The sequence below is a fragment of the Zootoca vivipara genome, chromosome 9 (assembly GCF_965207765.1).
Source record: "Zootoca vivipara chromosome 9, rZooViv2.hap1.1, whole genome shotgun sequence".
Taxonomy (NCBI): Eukaryota; Metazoa; Chordata; class Lepidosauria; order Squamata; family Lacertidae; genus Zootoca; species Zootoca vivipara.
Window position 1 is genome coordinate 52,563,121 of NC_142592.1, and position 21,225 is coordinate 52,584,345.

General features: G+C 44.2%; 1 protein-coding gene across 2 annotated transcripts; it reads right to left on the bottom strand.

The window, feature by feature from the left end:
* Window positions 1-375: 375 nt before the first annotated feature.
* Window positions 376-13,835, bottom strand: STMP1 (short transmembrane mitochondrial protein 1). Of its 2 annotated transcripts, XM_088652255.1 has the most exons (4): window positions 13,791-13,835; window positions 7,640-11,427; window positions 3,293-3,346; window positions 376-1,085 (listed from the first exon to the last, which is right to left on the bottom strand). In XM_088652255.1, the coding sequence occupies exons 2-4, from the start codon at window positions 7,829-7,831 to the stop codon at window positions 1,008-1,010; spliced, it is 324 nt and encodes a 107-aa protein (XP_088508381.1). In that variant the 5' UTR covers window positions 7,832-11,427; window positions 13,791-13,835; the 3' UTR covers window positions 376-1,007. The 2 variants fall into 2 exon arrangements, with proteins under 2 accessions (XP_088508381.1, XP_034984234.1); XM_035128343.3 differs by lacking the exon at window positions 7,640-11,427 and having other exon boundaries at window positions 445-1,085.
* Window positions 13,836-21,225: the final 7,390 nt, after the last annotated feature.

The following is a 21,225-nucleotide window of genomic DNA, read 5'->3' on the forward strand; positions in this document are numbered from 1 at the left end:
ACAGATGTCAAGGAAATAAGCAGCTATCCTATTTTTAGAAGACATCTGAAGGCAGCCCTGTTTAGGGAGGCTTTTAATGTTTAATAGATTGTTGTGTTTTATTTTTCTGTTGGAAGCCGCCCAGAGTGGCTGGGGAAACCCAGCCAGATGGGCGGGGTATAAATAATAAATTATTATTATTATTAAGAGACCCAAATTCTCCTCAGAGAGTTACAATTCTCAAAGTAGTTTGAGAGACAATTCCTCGTCACAGGGAACAACTTTGTTATTGGGCATGTTGTAAGACTTTTAAAAGAGCAACCAATGTTGAATCTAAGGAGCAACCATACAAAATGCCTGAGAGAAGAAAACGAGTGAAAGCAAGACCAGAAACTATTTCAGATTTCTCTCATTTGCTCAATAATTCACACTCCTTTTGCATGGAAAATACACAGCACAAGAATCAACAAGGTTAAAATAAAATTTAAAAAGCCTCTCACTTCAGAGGGGGGAAAGAGAGGAGGATTTTTATCTGGGATTCAGTATGTTACAAATAGGTTGTACAAAAAAATACTGAATTAATTTTAAAAATACCATTAAAAATCTTTGGATGCGAATTCCTGATGCATTTTAATTTCTTTCATGAGTCACTGTACAGCCAAGACCATCGCCGATTGTCACACTGGAATAATTAATTTCATTGCTCTACTCCGAAATCAAATTAATACTGAATAGAAAATATGATTGAAAACAAACACTGAGAACAATAGTCCAATCTCTCAGTCTCTCCCTGCATGGTTTTCTTATTACACATGGGGCAAAAAGAAAGAAAGAAAAAGAAGTCAAATATCCGGAAAGTGCTAGAAGGTCCCTTGGATGTGGCGACACTTCAGCCTGAGGGCAGCTTGGTTTTTCAAAGACTACACACCTGGAGGAAAGCCAGAAAGCCACATGAAGGTTTGGCACCTGCGGCCTAGTGGCAAAACTACATGATCTACATTTAATACAGAGACGACTAGGTATAAACATCATTTGTCGTTCGGAGGCTTCTTTCTAGCTTCCACGTCTCTCTTGATGGCTTCAATCTTCTTTGAAATGTTCGGAACCTATTGGAAAGCAGAACAGGGTATCAGAATCTTCTACTGTTCACAGAATTCATTGTCTGTAGCATGGCAATACCATCATTAGGCCAACGAAAATGTCACAAAGCAGTGAGCAAGCTTTCCATTTATCTCCATCTGCCTGTGTGGTAAGAAAGGCTGGTTGTTTGGCGGGGGGGGGGGGGAGAGAATTAATTGCTTGGTTCTGACACCCTACAATGGGGCTCTCTCTGTCTCTCTTCTGTTCTGCTGTTCTGTACATTGTATGCTCAGTAGGGTGGTGTCTTTCTTACAACCTCATTCCCCTGTATCATCATTTGATGAGCTTTCATTAAAGATTAGATAAAATCCTACTTTCAAAGAGATTTGCTAAAAAAAAAATAACCTCACACACAAAAAATTTTTTAAAAAATTATTTATCAGTTTTTTGACCATTTTTGAAGTCACTGTAAGCAGATATAAAACTGAACCCAAGCTTTAGAGTCACATATACACAACATTATATAGGGTCATCAAACACACAAGGAAGCTTTTTTTAGCTGCAGTAACAGTACAGACGCCGCTAGAGGGCGATGTTTTGCTACCTCTCCTGTAGGTTCTTTTCCTAGCGTGCCCGGCAGGGTCTGCTGGCAGAGTTTTGAGGTCCCAAAAAGGGGCTTTTTACCTTGCGCAGGTGTGACATTTGTATAGCCTATGTTGCTAAGAACACTCCCCGTTCTGGAATGTGGTGTTGTGTCCAAATTTGATACGAAATATATATAGAATTTTTAATACAATTTTATGAAATGGTAAAACGGCATACAAAAAAATTGAAAACGGTTTGTGCGTGACCTTTTAAAAATATTTCAATGGAATATACCTCATTTTAGTCATTAATAGGCAAAAGTTCATCCATTTGTGCTACAGGAAATAATTTTTGAGGGGGGGGGAAATGAAAAAGTCATTACCCTAATGCTTAGTGTTAAGGTTTAGACTTGCTATAAGTTATTGTAAGTGTAAATTAAGTCTGCTGCGACTGGATTTCTTATGGACAGTGCCAATCCTGAATGTATTGGATTTGTGACCATTATGCTCATTTGCCTTCAGTAGCAGTAAAGCTCTGCTGGATGAAATACAATTGCCTCTGGTCTATTTTTCGGGAATCCTGCAATGTGTTCAGATTGTTACTCTGCTAACTATACGTTGCAATCTGCTCTGGATTATACGGAGTAGAATTTCAATGACATTGCCAACCTTTTTGGGCCAGTGGAAGCACTTGGGATTTTGTGAAACTGCTGTGGGCACCTGTTACAAAATGGCTGCTGAGGAGGCTACATCACACAAAATGGCTGCCAACTCAAAAAGGGCAGAAAAGGATACTGCACAGTGAAATGGTGTGGGCATGCCCCCCTTCATCAATTGTGCGAGGGGGGAAAGCACCTACATCAGGTCCTGCTTGTGGGCTTCATCAGGTTGGCCACTGTGATAACAGGATGTTAGATTACATAGTCCACTGGCCTGATCCAGCAAGCTCTTCTTATCTTTTTATGTGCGTTACATAAGGGTCAATGCAGCTGACTCAGTTTTTGGACTCTCCATAGGGGTATGGATATAGGGTCTGTCATGATGAGCTCCTGCACTTCAAAATTTGCTGATAGACTCCTGGTGCAGACTTTAAAAATATATCAACTTAACAAGGAAACAGGACAGAGTGGATTTCTAGGTGGACATGTGAAAATGGTATGAACCAGAACAGGGGTCCCCAGACTTACCGGGCTTTGGGCCGGTGCCCGCCGCGCCGACCGCGCGGCGAGCCGGGGGGAAGGGGCGGGGAGTGCGCGCCCGTGCGCATGCGTACACACACTTACTGGCACACTGGTGCGCTTCCCGGTCGGAAAAAATCGCCGAAAATCGCTTGTGCGCATGCGTATGGGCCTCCCCCGACCCGGAAGTGCACTGGAAATGACCTCTTCTGGGTCGGGAGAGGCCCATACGCATGCACACAAAGGATTTTCGGCGATTTTTTCCCGATTTGGAAGATCGCAGGTGGCGGCAGCGGGCGGCGGGGGTCGTCGCGGGCCGGATTGGGAGGCCAATTGGGCCACATCCGGCCCGGGGGCTGTAGTCTGGGGACCCCTGAACCAGAACATGGATCTGCCTTACCACAAAACTGCAATCCCCAAAACAATGTTAATAGAAGTTCAGCAGTAGGAAACTAGCAAAATAATACTTACATCATAGTTCTGGGCCAGATACATCCCAACTACATTGCCAAGTGCAAAACCAACCTAAAGAAAAAATAAAAAGGATAGGCAAGGATTATACTTTTCTCCCATCTGGGGAATGGGCTTGAGGATATAGCTTCATTTCCATTAGGTTTAAAAAACAGAAACAAAAAACAACAACTTTTTACCAGTTTCAAAACAAACCTGATACTCATTAAAGTGTTTTTTCACATTCTCAGCTGCTGGTTTTTGCCAAGTGGTTTCTGCTGCTCATAACGCTTGCTTCGGAAGTTAAGCTATGTAGCAAATACTGTAATTAATTCCTTCAGTCACGATTTTCAGTACAAACGCAGGAATTTTGCAAATTTCAAACACTTCCTAGCATTTGACAAGTGCCAGGGGGATTTTTTTCATGGGAGTGGTGATGTTATGTAACATGCTAAATGCATGGGGAGGGGGTCCCCCTCCTTCTCCTTACTGCCATTGCTGCTTGCAAAGGAGAAAGCGAACAATGGCCGCTGCTTCCTCTTTGCTGCAATTAATTGCCTCTTAGCAACTCATCCACTCCGGGCTGGAGCACAGAAGATCAAAGGGGTGCCAATAATCAAACTGAGGGGTAGTAGAGCTGGCAGGGTCTCTGTGGTGGGCCCCTTCCCAGGTCATGGACCTTGGTGGATGTCCAACCATGCCATGCCTTGACCCCAACGCTGGATCCAATATGACTGCATGCCCACTATGAAATTGTCATAGATCTAGGATGGGGAAACCACAGACTCAGAGACCAAATGTGGCCTTTAGGACTCCCCCCAGGCTGCACATGTCTTTCACGGGGCACATCCTCCTTGAGTGTTTTTACCTGGCTGGAAATGTGCCACTAAACATCAACAAGGTCTCTTGGTTTCCTGGAAGGAAGGTGGAGAAAAGTGTCTGTACACATATCGACTTTTGTGTGATAGAAATGCACAAAGTTTTCCTCCACTTCTCTGCCTACGTTTGCATCCACTCCCAGCCACCACTGGTATATGGCCCCCAAAAGACTACCCATGAAGAAATGTGGACCTCAGGCTAAAAAAGATTCAGAACCCCTGACTTTAGACAGACTAAAGGTTTATCCTAACCCAGCAGTGACCACTCCGATTGACGACGACCTTCTATGCAAAAGGGTTTTTGTTTTCCCCAATCCAGCATCTGGGAGCTTGGGCCTCCTAAACCTCTTCCATCTGGATGATAAAGTCCTCAAATCTTGGAATGTTAAATGGATAAATAAATGTGTCTCCAAGTGGTGAAAATATTTCAATGCCTGTGGTTGCTGGTTTAACCACAAGAGGGTCTATTTTTCAGCCACAAAAGAAATGCAGATTTTATTGCCACTGGGTGTAGAAAGAGCTGGGGAATAAAAAAAATATGTAAAGTAAAGTTAAAATTGCCTTAAACAATTAAACTTGGAAAAGTGGGGACACTATTTCAGGAGCTGAGAATTCATATATCACACTTTGTAGGAGCTAGTCAATCTAGTGCTTGCAATAGGAGAGCAAAGCCAATTTCAGATTGTGTGTGCCATGAAAAACTCAGTTTCACAACCCCCTTAGGAGTTTCCGCTTGTGGCCCAAGGTCACCCAGTAAGCTTCATGGCTGCATGGGGTTTTGAACTCTCAACCACTACACCAGATTGGCTTGAAGAAATTGTAGGTTATAAAGCATACATGTTACCTTCACGATAGGTACCTAAATGCTTCTCCAGTCATCATCTGAGAAGAATAAGCATGCAGTGAAGTCCTCACTCACTTCTAGTTCAAGATTTTAGGGAAATAAAAAAATTCCTTCAGTATCACCTTAAAGACCAACTAAGTTTTTATTTTGGTATGAGCTTTCGTGTGCATGCACACTTGCTCATACCAAAATAAAAACTTAGTTGGTCTTTAAGGTGCTACTGAAGGAATGTTTTTATTTTGCTTCGACTCAGACCAACACGGCTACCTACCTGTAACAAGATTTTAGGGATTAGGGTTGGCAATAGCATCTTAACACGTGGGTGGAAGGAGGAGGCTAGGCTAGAGGAAGATGGGAACTTCTCTTTCTGCCCACATTTATTTGATCGCATTGTGCTGCTTCCCCTCTGGAGATTCTGGGACCACCACTTCTTTATCTGCTGCCATTAGGTCCTGGGAGAAACTACCTTCAAATGGGGTTTCCTCCCACCTTGCTAGAGTATCATTTCTTCCAGCAAGGAATGAAGTGGTCACCCTCCAAGTCCTTGGCAGAAGTGGAAGAACAAAAGGCAGGAATTGGGTCAGAGGAGCAATAAGGGGAGATGACAGGAAGTGTGCCTCCTTTCCCAACAATGGGGAAGAACAGATTTTAAAAATCTGTTTATTGGGTTTATCTGTATAGCTTTTATTAGTGCTGCCCATGTTTTATTTTAGTTTTTAGATGTCTTAGATGTCTTAACTTTGTACTGAGAATTGTATCTTTTCTGACTGACGGTCGAATAAAGAATGGTGATGATCATGATTTTAAAAATGTCAGCTTGCTAGCAAACAACCCTCCTAATCCTTAAAAACTTGCACATAAAGTTGCTTGTGGATTGGAGCTTGGTGCTCCAATATTGGAATGCCAACTTGAAGAAATAATAATTAAGTATGACTTGTTTCCTAATTAGCATCCAGCTACTAGGCAGCAAGCACGCAACAGAATAATAAAGAGAGCCGGCGTCTTCTGTCATGGTCATAAAACACGTTCTTTTGGGGGAAATATAGTCATTAAAAAGGTTCTATGGAAAATTTAAAACTGGTTGCTCACTTTTCCATACCATCAGTTATTAACTTAATGTAAGACTTTTCGGGAGGATGGTACATTGCACTTATTTTCGTCAAATGGCACATTAATAGGCAACATTCTTGTTATGTATTTTCTTGTACGGGTTACATTTTACTTGAAAAGCTAACAAAGCTTCCACACACACACACACACACACACACACACAAAATGTGGGAGTTTTGATATTTATTAACACATGCTACATGCAGCTAAAAGGGGACCCAGGTGGCGCTGTGGGTTAAACCACTGAGCCTAGGGCTTGCTGATCAGAAGGTTGGCGGTTCGAATCCCTGTGACGGGGTGAGCTCCCGTTGCTTGGTCCCAGCTCCTGCCAACCTAGCAGTTCGAAAGCACGTCAAAGTTCAAGTAGATAAATAGGTACCGCTACAGCGGGAAGGTAAACGGCGTTTCCATGTGCTGCTCTGGTTTGCCAGAAGCGGCTTTGTCATGCTGGCCACATGACCTGGAAGCTGTACGCCGGCTCCCTCGACCAATAGAGCGAAATGAGCGCCGCAACCCCAGAGTCCGTCACGACTGGACCTAATGGTCAGGGGTCCCTTTACCTTTACCTTACATGCAGCTAAATAGTACTTAATACTAATTTCAGCTCTACACAAAAATAAACATGGTCTAATACTCATTTCACTGCTGAAAGTCAAACAAATAGGTTGCATGGCCATGTGCTTGATAGCAGCTCCTATAAAACTGCCTTGTTTACAAAAAAAGAGAGTTTGTATTACATCTATTTTACTTTGTGTAACATGGTCTTTTATGCATATATGCTGCTTTTGCTACCCTTGAAGATGATCTGTGTGTATATGTATGAATGAAGCCAGCTTAAGGAAGGTGCCAGGACTTGAGTCTGATTGTCCTGCTACAGCTCTCGAAAAACACCCCCAGCAGCTTGAATGGTCTGGCGGTCACTTAGGAATCACAGGCAGTCTCAGGACAGTCCAGGACACAATGGCCAATTTCCAAACAAAAAAAAAGCCATCCTCTTTCATACAGCAAAAGCAACACTCTTGAGTTTCAAAGGGAAAATAGGTTGTTGTTTTTTTCAAGTCACTGGCTTCTTTTTACAGTCACATTAAACGAAGAACATTGCCTTGTTTATGATTTGCTGGACTCTGCTGCGTATGAATGTGCCGTCACAAAACACACAGTGTACCCCAAAGTTATTTGCCGCATTCCTTGCTCTGAAATAGTGCAGTGCCTGAAACAGGCCAAGAGACATTTAGTCTAGCTGGAAGCTAAGACATCATTTGCATCCAACACTTCTCAAAAAATGCTTCACTGCTTCACATCGTCACCCTATCTCTTTTAACTAACAACCTAACAAAGATTTCCATCTCATGATCCAGCTCCCTCCCTCCCTCTCTCTCTCTCTCTCTCTCTCTCTCTCTCTCTCTCTCTCTCTCTCTCTCTCTCTCTCTCTCTCTCTATATATATATATATCCCTACTCTTAATCCAAACTGCTCCTCCTTGCATTTTGGCACATCTGTCCTAATTTATCTTGGTTCCAACACAGTCATGCTTACCATTCCACTCCTAGAAAACAGATTTATGGACCTCAGTGTCCTGCTTTGCTTGCCATGTACTTGCGGGTATCGAGGGGTGTGGTGTGGGAACAGATCGCATCTCAAAAGCCGCACCCACTCACTCCTCCTTCCCCTTCCCCCCACCTCTTTTGCTTTCAGGCCAACGGAACATAAAATGCGTACCGGCACCATTCCATCGACTGGTGGTCGGAAAATTGACTGCTCTGAGACAGTTGCTGGAGCATGACAACGGGCAAAGCTAACCACAGATCGAATATCTATATGAGAACAACATGGTCTCAGCTGGCTCTGTCCATTTTAGGCGTGGGGAAAACCTAGGCCACCCAGATGTGGCTGACAACTCCCAGCAGCCAGGGAAGAGGGGAATTGTTGTTTATTGACATCCGGTTTATTTGGGCACACCTATCTTCATTTTAAGGGACCCAGGTGGCGCTGTGGGCTAAACCACTGAGCCTAGGGCTTGCTGATCAGAAGGTCGGCAGTTCGAATCCCTGTGACAGGGTGAGCTCCCGTTGCTTGGTCCCAGCTCCTGCCAACCTAGCAGTTCGAAAGCACCTCAAAACACAAGTAGATAAATAGGCACCGCTATAGCGAGAAGGTAAACGGTGTTTCCATGTGCTGCTCTGGTTTGCCAGAAGCGGCTTTGTCATGCTGGCCACATGAGCTGGAAGCTATACGCCGGCTCCCTCGGCCAATAATGCGAGATGAGCACGCAACCCCAGAGTCGGTCACGACTGGACCTAATGGTCAGGGGTCCCTTTACCTTTACCTTCATTTTAAGAACATAAGAATAGTCAGCCAAATCAGGCCAGTGGTTAGTTTTGGCCCAGTTCTCCATTCTGTTAAAGCCATCTTGAATCCTGATTCTGTCTTCTGTGGCATTCTGTCTCAGGTCAAGCCTGATAACAGAGCATGTGGGTGGGGAGAGAGGTGGTGCTTCTATTTGGCAAGCTGCAATGCTTTGTGCAGATGGAAAGTTCATCACAGCACAACACTGAATTCCACCCTCAGAGTTTCGGGTACTGGCAACCATGTACTCTGGCCCATTTATTTCGGAGTTCATAAAAGGTCAGTTCCTGAAGCAAGATACCCTCCCCCTGTGGGGCCTACACACAGCTCATTTTCCGATATTTTAAAGTACTTTTTACTAGCTGCGGCATCTGCAAGTGAATTTAAATAGTCTTAGGAGGGAGAAAGCTGGCAGGCCGTTTGACAATCGGCAATTTGCATGCCAAGTGAGGACTGCAAAACACTGGCTGGAATGTATAGGGCTTCCCACATTTATCCTAATTTTATGCATAGTCCTTTAAAAAAGCACATAGTTACTTTGGTCCTTTGAAAGCCAAAAGCCCCGTTTATGAGATTATCCCTTTATCTGCCTGCAACAGTCTTAACTAGGAAGGAGCAGAGTCCCGACACTGTATGTTACCAAAACAGGGAAGAGAAGGCAAGGCTGAATATGCCAGCTTTTCCCTCTTCCATTCTGCCAGTTCTCAAACACTAATCAGAAAGTCTTCTACAGAAGTGATTTTTATTGTGGATTTGCAACGCAAGAGAACATCAGACATCTACTCCATCAAAGAAGAATTCTTAAGGATGCCCTCTCTGATGAGAGTCTTATCTGTCGTTTTGTCAGAGGAATAAGAGACAAAGCCAGAGAAATAAGAGACGTCCTTCGAACAATTTCGACTTTGCTTTGGATTGTGAAGCATTAAAAAAAGAAAATCAATAGCAACAACGACAAAAGGCCGACTCTCAACAAAGATCAGCATCTGAGCTAGGTAGCTGTGTAAATAAAAGAGAAAAACAAAGTCTGGTTTACTGTAAAATTACACAAACACCCGCAATAATTTAATTAAAAGTCTGGACTTGGAATTAAATATGGACACAGGATGCCATTTACAACCGCCTTCCCTAGTCTGGTTGTCCTCCAGATGTTTGAGACCACGGATCCCATCAAAGCCAGCCAACCATGACCAATGGTCAGATGCCGTCCAAAAAACATCTGGAGGAACCTGGTTAGAGAAAGTAGCTTCAAAGGTTGCAAGACTCTCTAAGCACCTCTCTGAGCCACAGTCACCAGGAGCATCACACACAAAGCCCAACGAAAAACAGAACTTTAACATGTAGACCCTCCACACAGAGCAACTTTATTAAAATTGGACAGACAGATGTGTTGCCTGGGGGCTGATTTGTAGGCTTGTGATTTCCAAACTGTGCTGCAAGAAGATAGTAAGATCACCTCCCATGGAAAGCCTAGGTGAACCGGTGAGTTTAAAGTAGATGCCTAAATGCCAGTAACTAGGTGCTTGTCTGAGGTTCACTGGGAGCGCATTTCAAAGGGAATGTGCAGCCACACCCAATGCACAGATTGCCCAAACTTCAAAAACCTACTGTGCATCAGTTTGCCATCCTATGCGTCTTCCACGGAACTCCTCCACATTTTAGAGGACGCTGGAGGACGCAGACCAACTGTTCGTCCTACATCTGTTTCCGGGCTGTTTTAATTCTTCTTTCCTGTATTTTCATGAATCCTTTTTAATGGTTATGTTGAGATTATGTTGCTTGGGCATCTGGTTGGCTACTGTGAGAACTGGATGATGGACTAGGTGGGCCCCTGGCCTGATCCAGCAGCCTCATCTTATGGTTGCCTTGGGCCAGTCACTCACTCTCAGCCTGATCTACTTCACGGGATTGTGGCAGGGACATAGGAAGCTGCCTTAGACTGAGTCAGAGCACCTGTCCATTTAGCTCAGTATGGCCTATCTATGCTGATCAGCAGTAGCTTTCAATGGTTTCAGACGGGTGTATCTCCCAACCGTATGTGGAGGTGCCAAAGGCTGAACTAGAGACCTGCATACAAAACATGTTCTCTCCCACTGACCTATGGCCTTTTGTGTCCTGGGTTCCCAGGAGGAAGGGTGGAATAACAATGCAATTCTATTGCCTCTTGGACTCCGGGATCTGTGCTCAAGCACACAGAATGTCTTTTAATAGGAGACCTGGTGGCTCTGTTTATGGGACCATGGTCCTAATGTTTACTGGAATGGAGGCATGTGAACCTCTGAACTTTACATGCACCTTACTAATGCCTGATCAAAATATAGCCAAAGCTCAGAAAGCAAATATCTGTGTGGCACTGTATTTCAAGAAGTGTAAGAGTCAGGGATCTCATGAGTTGCCCAAGGGAGTCCCAGGAATGCAGCAGGAACAATCCAGTGGAAAATTAAAGCACGTATTTTAATTTCACTTTCAATGGACAGTTCATTTCAATGGGACAGTTAAGCATATGCTTGATCCCACCCCACAGAAATGGCTTTAAAGTGCTTATGTGGCTGGATCATGGGTGGGTAGGATTAGTATCCTGAGCCATTATGGAAGATCTTCACAGGGAGGTGAGTAATCAGGTGGTCGCAGGGAATCTCTGACCTGCCTGGATTATAAATGGCCAAACAGCAGACATCCAAACTATGGATAGCTCATTCGGTAGAGCATAAGACTCTTAATCTCAGGGCCATGGGTTTCAGCCCCACGTTGGGTAAAAGATTCCTGCATCACAGGGGGTTGGTCTAGATGACCCTCATGGTCCCTTCCAACTCTACAAGTCTGTGGTTCTGATTCTCAATGTTTCACTTGAAAATGCTGGAAAGTTGTTCATCTCTTGGTGCAGATGCCCTGGCCAGCAACCATTCTGTCTCCAGCATCCCACCTTTCCTTTTTAACACGGCACTGGAGCAAGCAGTAGTTGTTTTGTAATAGGGTAGCAACTATGCATCACGGAAAAAAGCAAGAGAGAACATCAATGTGCATAAAATTTGCATTTGCTAATATATATGTAATACATTATTTGCAGTATACTGATACATGTGGCTGATTTACCTATCCACATGAGGGTGTGACTACATTTCTGGACCAATATTTAGAAATTTGAAATTTCATTAATTCAACATCCAGGTTGAAACATAAGAAAAACTCTGCTGGACCTGGCCATGGGCCCATCTACTCTGCCATCCTGTTCTCAATGGGCAACCAATTGCCAGCAGGAAGCCTGCAAGCAAACAGGACTGGAGCACAACAGCCCCCTCCCAAAGGACTTGAGACAACATGCACAGAATTATGCTGCTCAGTCCCACTGATTTCAAATGGGGTTATTCCCAGGTATGTGGGTCTAGGATTGCAGCCTCCGGCGCTTTTCAGCAGTTCAGTGAAACAAAACAGGGGAAGAGTGCATCTTATCAGGCATGAAACGAGTTGAACTTTGGGTGTGGACAAGTTAATACCTTATTTTTCTAGAGACAGCTAGAAAAAGGAAAAGGAAACCCACAGCTTGGAATCTTCTGGTATGTTGTGGGCACTAACAACCACTGGCCCAGCAAACTGCCTGGCTGTGTGAATGGTCACAGGGATAAATATGGCAAAATGCAATAACAAATATCAGGAGCTATCACCGAAGCGCTTAAGCAAAACTGGTGCAAAGATATTGTTGCATTGATCTAAAAGGAAACTGCATAGGCCCCTGAATGGATCAAAATCCAGGGAATCCCAAGGAGAAATTTGACAGGCAATTACTGTAGTACCTAATTGTGTTGGTCCCCAATAATGAGGAATACACTGTTAAGATGGTGGAGCACCCAGTTTTGAGATGCACTATGGAACATATCAGGCATGATCTAGCCTTCTGCAGCAACCAGCAGGGCAGAGGTGGGGAATCTATAGCCCTCCAGACATTGTTGGACTACAGCTCCCATCATCCCTGGCTGCTGGCCATGCTGGGAAATGGAGTTCAGCAACATCTGGAGACCCACAGGTCCAATAGTTCAATATATATACAGGACACATTTAAATAGCTTTATTTAAAACAACAACAAGTGTTGTTTTCTGAGATATGATAAGGGGTTGTATGGCCTCTGGAAGGCGTTGTCAGGCTGCATGCAACAGATAGCTTAAGGCAGGGGGGCATACATAAAATAGATTAAAGATGTCAGTGTGGGAAAGCAGCTTGATCGTGTTTGAAAAGACAAAATAAGCCCAGGAATGTATCAACAAGGTGCTAGGAACAAGCAAGGGGAGATGGCTGCCATCTTGATGCCCTGCTTGTGAGTTTCCAAAGGCATCACTAATGGAAAGAGAACATTAGGCCGGCCAGACTCAGAGCAGTTACTCCGCCCTTATGATTTGTAAGTGGAACAGAAGAGCACTTTAACCCATGTGAAATGATGCTGAGAAAATACTGAACAGTGTGATTACAACAGCAGTTTACAGACACTACCAAATAGATGCCACATTACTGAGCTGCTGTCAGCTGCCACAAATGTGGGTCAGGAGAAAGCTTTCATCCTTAGAACAACTGGGATGGGGAAACATTAGACGCATTTGTTTTTGTCTCTCTTTGTTTGTTTGTAAGTTGCTTTGAGTTGGCCTGGGCAAGACAAAAGCGACCAACAAATTTAATAAACAACAACAGACCTTGGGTGTGAGAAGGGATATATATAAGTTTCCAGGCTCCCAACACAACCTTTTTTGTGCATCTACTCAGAAGTTTGAAGTCAGAGGGACGCACTCCCAAATAAATGTTTTGCGGTGCGATCCTACACACACCTACCCCGCTGCTTTCCTTGGGGTTTACTCCCACTTACAGGCTTGCACTCTCGATGCCTTCATTTATTCCTCTGCTCATTTAAAAGGTGGGGGTGTCTTTCGTAGGCATAACCACCCTCTTTCTCTTCTAGTGGCCCAATGTGACTGCTAATTCGCCTCTCTTCCTCGGCCCTCAGTAGATCGCGGGATCAACTGGTCGAAATCCGGGTGGCCTACAGCAAATCGGCAAGAGTTTCTTGACTCCCACTCTGTTTTACAGTGGCAGCAACAGAGAGACCTTCCCAACTAATGAAAGGAAGGCAGTTAACCATGTGGACACTTTTCCCTGAAGTGTCCCGCGAGCTGAGTTCAAGTTCTGGAACTGAAAACGGGGATTTGTGCCCATTCTAACTATGTGCTCTTTTGCGCTCAGGCCCCTGGGGGATCTGAGCACGAGAGAGAGAGCGAGATCCAAAGGGCATTCTCGATCCTGACGCCTGCCCACCCCTGCTTCAAGCCAACCCAGCCTCTGCGCCCCTGGGAAAAGACTCACCAAAAACTGAAACATGGTGCTCTGCGCGCAGCCGCCTTTTTCCGCCCCTCCGTCTCCAGTTGGAGAGCCTCGCGCGCAGCACAGAGCATCTTCTCTTCCGGGTCCCCGCCTCCCAACCCAACTCCGGCTTCCCTCACTGGCTGAGCCTTTAGACGGGCCTCTCAGGAGCCCTATCCGGGGCTCTCCTTGCTCTCGGAGGCGCGCACCTTAGGCAGCCTCGCTTCCTCCTCTCTCTGCCCTCGTAGCTCCGGGAGGGAGGCGCGCGCATGCTGATGATTCAGCGGCGAAGGTGGCGCTTGGCTCAGCTCAGTTTGCGACGCCGACCGAGCTTGTTCCGTTATGTTGCTTGGCCAGGACCTCCATCCACGCAATTCCCAGGCTTGCAACCTGGGGAGGAAGTTACTTGGGTGCTGCTGGCGCAGTGGTTTGACTTCACCCCCCCCCCCCCAGACAGAGGCGCACGGCATTGTCTCTGGAGACAGGCGGATACCAACAACGACAGTACCACCACCTGCGGGTCACAGGGAGGTCTACAATACAGTAAAAACACAAAAATGCTTAACAGTAACAATCATAATGATACATACACACAAATACACGCACACCCCAGTTAAAAAACCCATAGATGGTTTAGTTAGCCAAAGGCCTGGGAGAAGAGGAATGTTTTTGCATGCTCCTAATGAAGAAGGTGCCAGGTGAGCCTCCACGGGAAGAGGATTCCACAAGCAGGGAGCCAGCCTTCATAATTTTGGTTGTTCTTTTTCAGAACTTTCCCCAACTCTTACAACTGCCTTTTTGAAGTCAGGTAACCAGAACTGCACGCCATGCAATCCTATGCAAATCTGTTGCTGTTGTTTAGTCGTGTCCAACTCGTGACCCCATGGACCAGAGCACGCCAGGCACTCCTGTCTTCCCCTGCCTCCCGCAGTTTGGTCAAACTCATGTTCATAGCTTCGAGAACACTGTCCAACCATCTCGTCCTCTGTCGTCCCCTTCTCCTAGTGCCCTCCATCTTTCCCAACATCAGGGTCTTTTCCAGGGAGTCTTCTATGAGGTGGCCAAAGTATTGGAACCTCAGCTTCAGGATCTGTCATATAAGTGTGTGTGTGTGTGTGTGTGTGTGTGTGTGTGTGTGTGTGTTTCTGTTAACAATGTGCTTTATTTTCCCAATCAAGGAACTTGTTAAAAATAAAAGTTTGGGTATTTTTTTTAAATTGTAGAATGACAAACAATGTCATTTTGCTGATGACGGAACAAAATGTGTGTGTGTGTGTGTGTGTGTGTGTGTGTGTGTGTGTGTATGTGTGTGTTTCGTTCCAATTTCCACCACTACATTCCACAAATATCCCATTTTTGAATGGAAATAGCCTTGCTACTTCAGCAAAGTTGAATGAGTCAATGGAGGAAGTTGTTTGTTAATATAGCTGATAAACGGGACTCACGTATCAAAATGGTCATGTTTTGTCTTAGCTGTTAGAAATGCATTCAAGCTTGTTGAATGATGAAATTATACAAAACAAACACAAGATGGCACCAGAAATCCACATTAGTGGATTTTTCTCAGTGGTGATACTTTATATTCATTTAATGACCACAGAAAGGGACTCATAATCTCAAATCTGCAGGGGGGAAATTTAAACATTTTCCCATCCAGCTATATACCTGTGACTCTCAATGAATTTTTGGACTCCAACTCCCATCAACCCCTTTCATTTCTTGGGACTCTTGAAACTTATGCTTATATTTCCTTCTGTAATTGATAGAAGCAACCTTTGTAAATGAACCTAGCACAATGACATTTTGGGCAATGGAAGCTAGATGGCAATGTTTCCCTTTGAAATAGTTTAATCATTCCTCCACAATAATTAGGAATGTGTTCAGCTTTTTCAAGTTCTGGGTTTTTTTCATTGTTTTGCAATTCACATACATGGATGATAAAGTGTAATAACAGCTGAAATATGTTGTGCTTTCCTTCCCAAAGCCACACCAGACTTTCTGTTTATTCCGGAACTGGAGACTTTGTTCTGCTGGCTTCCTTGAACTTAGCAGAGCAATAACTCTGGTATTCAGCGACACATCGCTGAAGTGACTTAGCAAATGTGCAGATCCCTCCCGGGAAATTTCACTGGTCTTATGCAAAGTGATTTGGTATCTTTCCAAACTCCTCGGATGTTATTCATCTGAGGAAGACCCCCCCCACACACACACATACACTTTATACTTTGGTTTTGGCTGGTATTTGATTGCCAATGTTCAACTTACATCTGTGAAATTATTTATCCAGTGGTAGAGCACATGCTTTGAATGTAGAATGTCTCTGCATCTTCGGGAAGGGCCGGGACAGAACCCACTCTGAAACCTTGGAGACTCGCTGCCAGTCAGTGTGTGCAATATTTAGCTAGATGGACCAAAGATGATCTTACATTCCTGTTTAAATCGGTCCTTATTTAAGAGGAAGGGCTGTAACTTAGGAGCAGAGCTTTGCATGCCTAAAGCCCCAGGCTCAATCCCTGATGTCTCCAGGTGCAAGATCACCTTACACGTACCCACTTGACCATTTAGATCAGGCATAGGCAAACTCAGCCCTCCAGATATTTTGGGATTACAACTCCCATCATCCCTAGCTAACAGGACCAGTGGTCAGGGATGGTGTGAATTGTAGTCTCAAAACATCTGGAGGGCCAAGGTTGCCTATGCCTGATTTATATCAACAGAATTGGCACTACAGGTGCCACAAAATACTCATTCCACATTTGTAAGAACTCGATCATTGGGCAGCCTCTGCACTTTGGAACTCCCTGCCTATTGAGATGAAGCAGGCTCCTTCACCATACTCTTTTCGGTGCCTGCTAAAAGCATTCCCGTTTAGACAAGCCTACCCGGATGCTTAGAAAGTCGAGGTGATTTTAATCTGTTTTAGCATTCTCACTTTTGTATGTTTTGCAGTAAGGTTCTAAAATCTGTCTCTGTTTTATTGCCTTGTCTTTTTGTAAACCGCTTTGAGGTTTGTTTTTCCAATTCAGTGGCTTATAAAGTTAATGAAATAAAACGAAGAAAAATGAACCAATACGCCTCTGCTAGGCAGCGTAGCATTACTGAGGTGGGTGGGCAGATTCCTTTTTCCAGCAGCAAATCATTATGGGCAGTGCACTATCACAATTTGTTTAATTGCTCCAGCATCAAGATCCAGTATGAGGCATTTCAAAGATGCTGCAACTTGACCCAACATAATAAATGGACTGGTCCCCCCCTGTTCTGTTCTGCTCCATCTCCGTGACAGAACTAGTCCCAGAGTCCACTTTTCTTCTAGCCGTGCAAAGCAAAAAACTGATCTTGCAAGTGCCATATTCTAGGTTTGGTATTGCCACGGGCAGTTTTCTATTTCTTTTGCTCATCTGACTTTTTCTTTCTTTCTGCCACCAGCTTAACTGCACACTTTTTTTTTTTGCTCATGCATATTAAAACTGTGCTTTGTGGCAGGGGATTGGGGGGGGGCGGTTGGGAATGCAATTATGCACACAATTGGATCAGCAAGGAAGAGTGTGTGCGCTCATGGTTGCCAAAAATTATATTTAGTTTGCTGTCTCCCTCCATGAGCTGAAGAATACAATAAAAATGAACTGTTTCCTGCCTTTTCATGCAACCCAAAATCTGCTGCCTGAGGTAGCTACTTCACTCTGCATCACAGCAGGGCTGGGCCTGAGAAGGAGTCCCTGGGAAGGACTTCCTTGCATGAGATGTGTGGTCTTCCCAAGCTATCATGTTTTGTCCTGTTTGCTTGATTATTCTTTGTTTCTACATCCTGGTTTGGTCCTGTGAAAAGACTCCTGCATTGCAGAGTTTGGACTAGATGAGCCTCATGGCCCCTTCCAACTCTATGATTCTATGACTCTATGATTCTACAGGCTTCTACACAGAGTGGTTTCTGAACATTTTGGAAGTTGAACGGACTTCCGGAACGGATTCCGTTCGACTTCCGAGGTACCACTGTACTTCTTAGGAAGCAGAAAGAAGTGCTCTAAGATCTCCTAGCCATGGTACCACACTAGATTTCTGTTTATTCCTTTTTGAAAAGACAAACGGTGCTTTGCTTTTGGACCTTCCTACACCAGCACTGACCTAAAATGTAAAAACGCTTCTGTGTGTGTGTGCATGTGCGTGCGTGTGTGGCAGAGGGGAGTTTGTTTATTCATTTATAACCTGCTTAACATTCAAACAAAGTCTCTAACCGGTATACAAGTCTCAATATAGAATAACAGCAATGTGAAAGCATTACTAACCATATCATTTTGACGAAACAAAATACAAATTTAGCAACCACATCCCATGGTCTAAGAAAGCCTGGGAAAATAGATAGGTGTAAAACCAATCATAGAAGGAGCATCTCCTATGGCAGAAGGAAGAGTTTTCCAATGTTTGTGTGTGCTCCCCTCCACTGTGTGTACAGGTGCTGGTATGGCGGCCCTTGGATGAACCTTCAATGTGGCCCTCAAAGCCCTGCAGTAAGCCTTCCATTTTTGTTGCTTGCCTTGGACTGGGAAAAATGGAGTTCAGCTATATTTGGCTCAGGTGGTTCATGAATTGTGGATACCGGTATCTGATGCAGAAGAACCATAGGAACACAGGAAACCAGAGTTGGACAATTGGTCCATCTAGCTCATTCTGGTCAACACTGACTGGCAGTGATTCTTTGGGATTTCAAGGAAGAGTCTTTTCTAGTTCTGCCTGGAGATGCTGGGGATTGAACCTGGGAACTCCTCCTCCATGTGATGTAGAAGCTCTATCACTCGGCTGCAGCCCCACCCCAGCAAAAGGGGGGTACGATTTTTTTATTTTTTTTATTTTACAATTCTGAGCTATGTTGGACCCCACAGAACCAGTCATCAGATGCAGAGAATTCAGCCAAGAGTATCGCATAAAAGGAGCACAGATACTGTCAAGTTACTGTGCAAGAACCAACTGACTGTTATTCAGCCAACTTCACCGAAGCTTTGCTTACCTTCCTAGAAGATCTGAAAAGTCTGGAACCTCTACAGCTGCTTCGAAGGCAAGTCTGGATTTTTGGAGATGCTCTCTAAGTTGCAAAACTGCTTGGAAAGTAGCTACATAATCCAAGTGGCTGAAATTTGTTAATTGGAGTCGCATGGGGCCATGGGCAGTACGTGGTTTTTTGACAGTTAGCCGTGCAACCTCAAATCGAACATTAAGATTTATTAGTAATGCAACAGAAACTAGGCACAATTACCAGCAAGCTGAGATCTGCGTATCAACGGAATGAAAGCAAGTGGGCTTCAATTGTGATTTTATTTTATTTTATTTTATTTCGGCAGCCCAGCATCCAAAAGGGCTTCGCATTTGCTCGCTGCTTGGTGCGAAGTCACTGCAGGTTTCCAAATGCACTCAACACAACCCGACAGCTTTGTGCAATTCAGGGTTCAGCTTATAATGAGCCTTATTGTATTGTGCAGCATGAGTTACATTTCCAAAGTCCTTGCCCCTGAGTAATTTTCTCATCACACTGTGAAGCCCTTTGTTCTCGGTATCATTCTGTTTCTATTAACCAAAATATGTTGGAATCATTAGTATGTATGTATATAAAACTTTTGATTGACCAAGCAAGTGTGCTGATTAATCTGGCAGACACACACACACACACATTCACAGAACTACAGATGACAAGCATGATCTTAGAAGAGGTCCATGTGCCCTTCTCTCTCAAACAGGAGGAGGGAAAAGCTCTTTTGTGACATCTTAACTGACTGAATGTTCATGAGCATCGTTACCTGAACGGTCACAGTCTGCATTGCATGCAGAAGATACTGTGTTCAGTTCCCAACATCTCCAGATAGGGCTAAGAAGGTGGGTCCTCCATCTGAAATCCTGGAGATTTGCTGCCATGCCATATGGGCAATACTGAGCTAGACAGACCAGCGGCCGGACTCGGTACAAGGCATCTTCAGCAGCATGCAGTTTGCTTAACTTCCAACCATATTGATCAGCTATAACGAAAAATATTAAATTGTCAGGGGGGGGGGAAATCACATATTGGTGGTCCCACATGCCCCCAAGGTTTGGCTGGCTTTTACCAGGGACCGAGCCTTTGGTGTGGCAGGTCCTACCGTGTGGAACTCCTTGCCAATAGAGGTCCCATCCATGCTCGTTTTTAGATGCCTCCTAAAAACTGTTATTCAGACAGGCCTTTGGAACCTGAGATTCTTTGCCAACTAGCTCTTATTGAGATGTTTGACGCTTTCATTGCAATGTGGTGGTTTGAGTCTTGCGATATTTTACAGGAAGGTGCCGTTTATAAATATCTAAATGAAACAATAACAGCATATATCCCGGGTTTCAACATTTTGTTTCTGGGAACAATTCAGAGTTGTTGGTGTGCACATTTCAAAGCCCTGAATGGCGTAGATTCCAGGTACTTTTCTCCCAGATTATGCTGCCTGCTTGCAAAGAGCTGATGGAAAACCTCTCTTTGTATTTGTAATCACGGAAGCACAAGTGAGCAGAAGAGGGGGAGAACACTCAGACCGCAGAACACCTTGACCCAAGAAACGCAGCTGACTCAACAGTGTTCTGAGAATCGTTGAAGAAATTCTTGTTTTGTGACGCAGTGGGTTATAGCCATTATGTTAGTCCTACTCAGAGTATAACTCCCCCCCCCCTTGAAATGAATGGACATACCTAACTTATGTCTGCTAATTTCAATGGGTCGACACTGGGTTACATCCTGCTAAATTCTACTCGGTGTGATTCATGATTTAATTTTAGTAGCTTGCCTTGTCTCTCTTACTGGCTGTTTCATTTTTATCATTTTATGTATTAAGTTATATATGGCCTGGCAACCCATCACAATAGTTCTCAGGGTGACAAATCTCTCTGCACAGGTCGGACAGGCAATACTTAATTGCTGCAAAGCAAATAGGAAATAAACCCAAATAAAAGAAACCCCCCCCCCATCCAATGAAGCACAGATAACACTTTTACATGTGGAATAACAATGGGTCTCTGGATGACCTTGTGTAATGACACTTGGCATCCACTCTTATGACATACATCTTAAATAATAAGCTTTTTCTCTTTGACAAAAATGCACCTGCTCTCTCAAGGTTGCTTGGGCACAGGGCAGACAGGAAGAAGCAATTAGTCTATTCCATACACAATAGACAACACAGTAGTTAGAGTTTGGTATAATTATTTTGTTAAGAATGAAAAAAACATGTACAGATTTTAGCTTCAAAGCCTATTTTTCGAAATGATATGTATTTTCAAAGATGATGGTACAGTCATACCTTGGAAGTCAAACGGAAACTGTTCCGGAAGTCCGTTTGACTTCCAAAATGTTCGAAAACCAAAGCAGGAGGCTCCTGAGGCTAACTGGAAGCCACAGAAGCCCCATGGGACGTTTGGCTTCCAAAAACAGTTCACA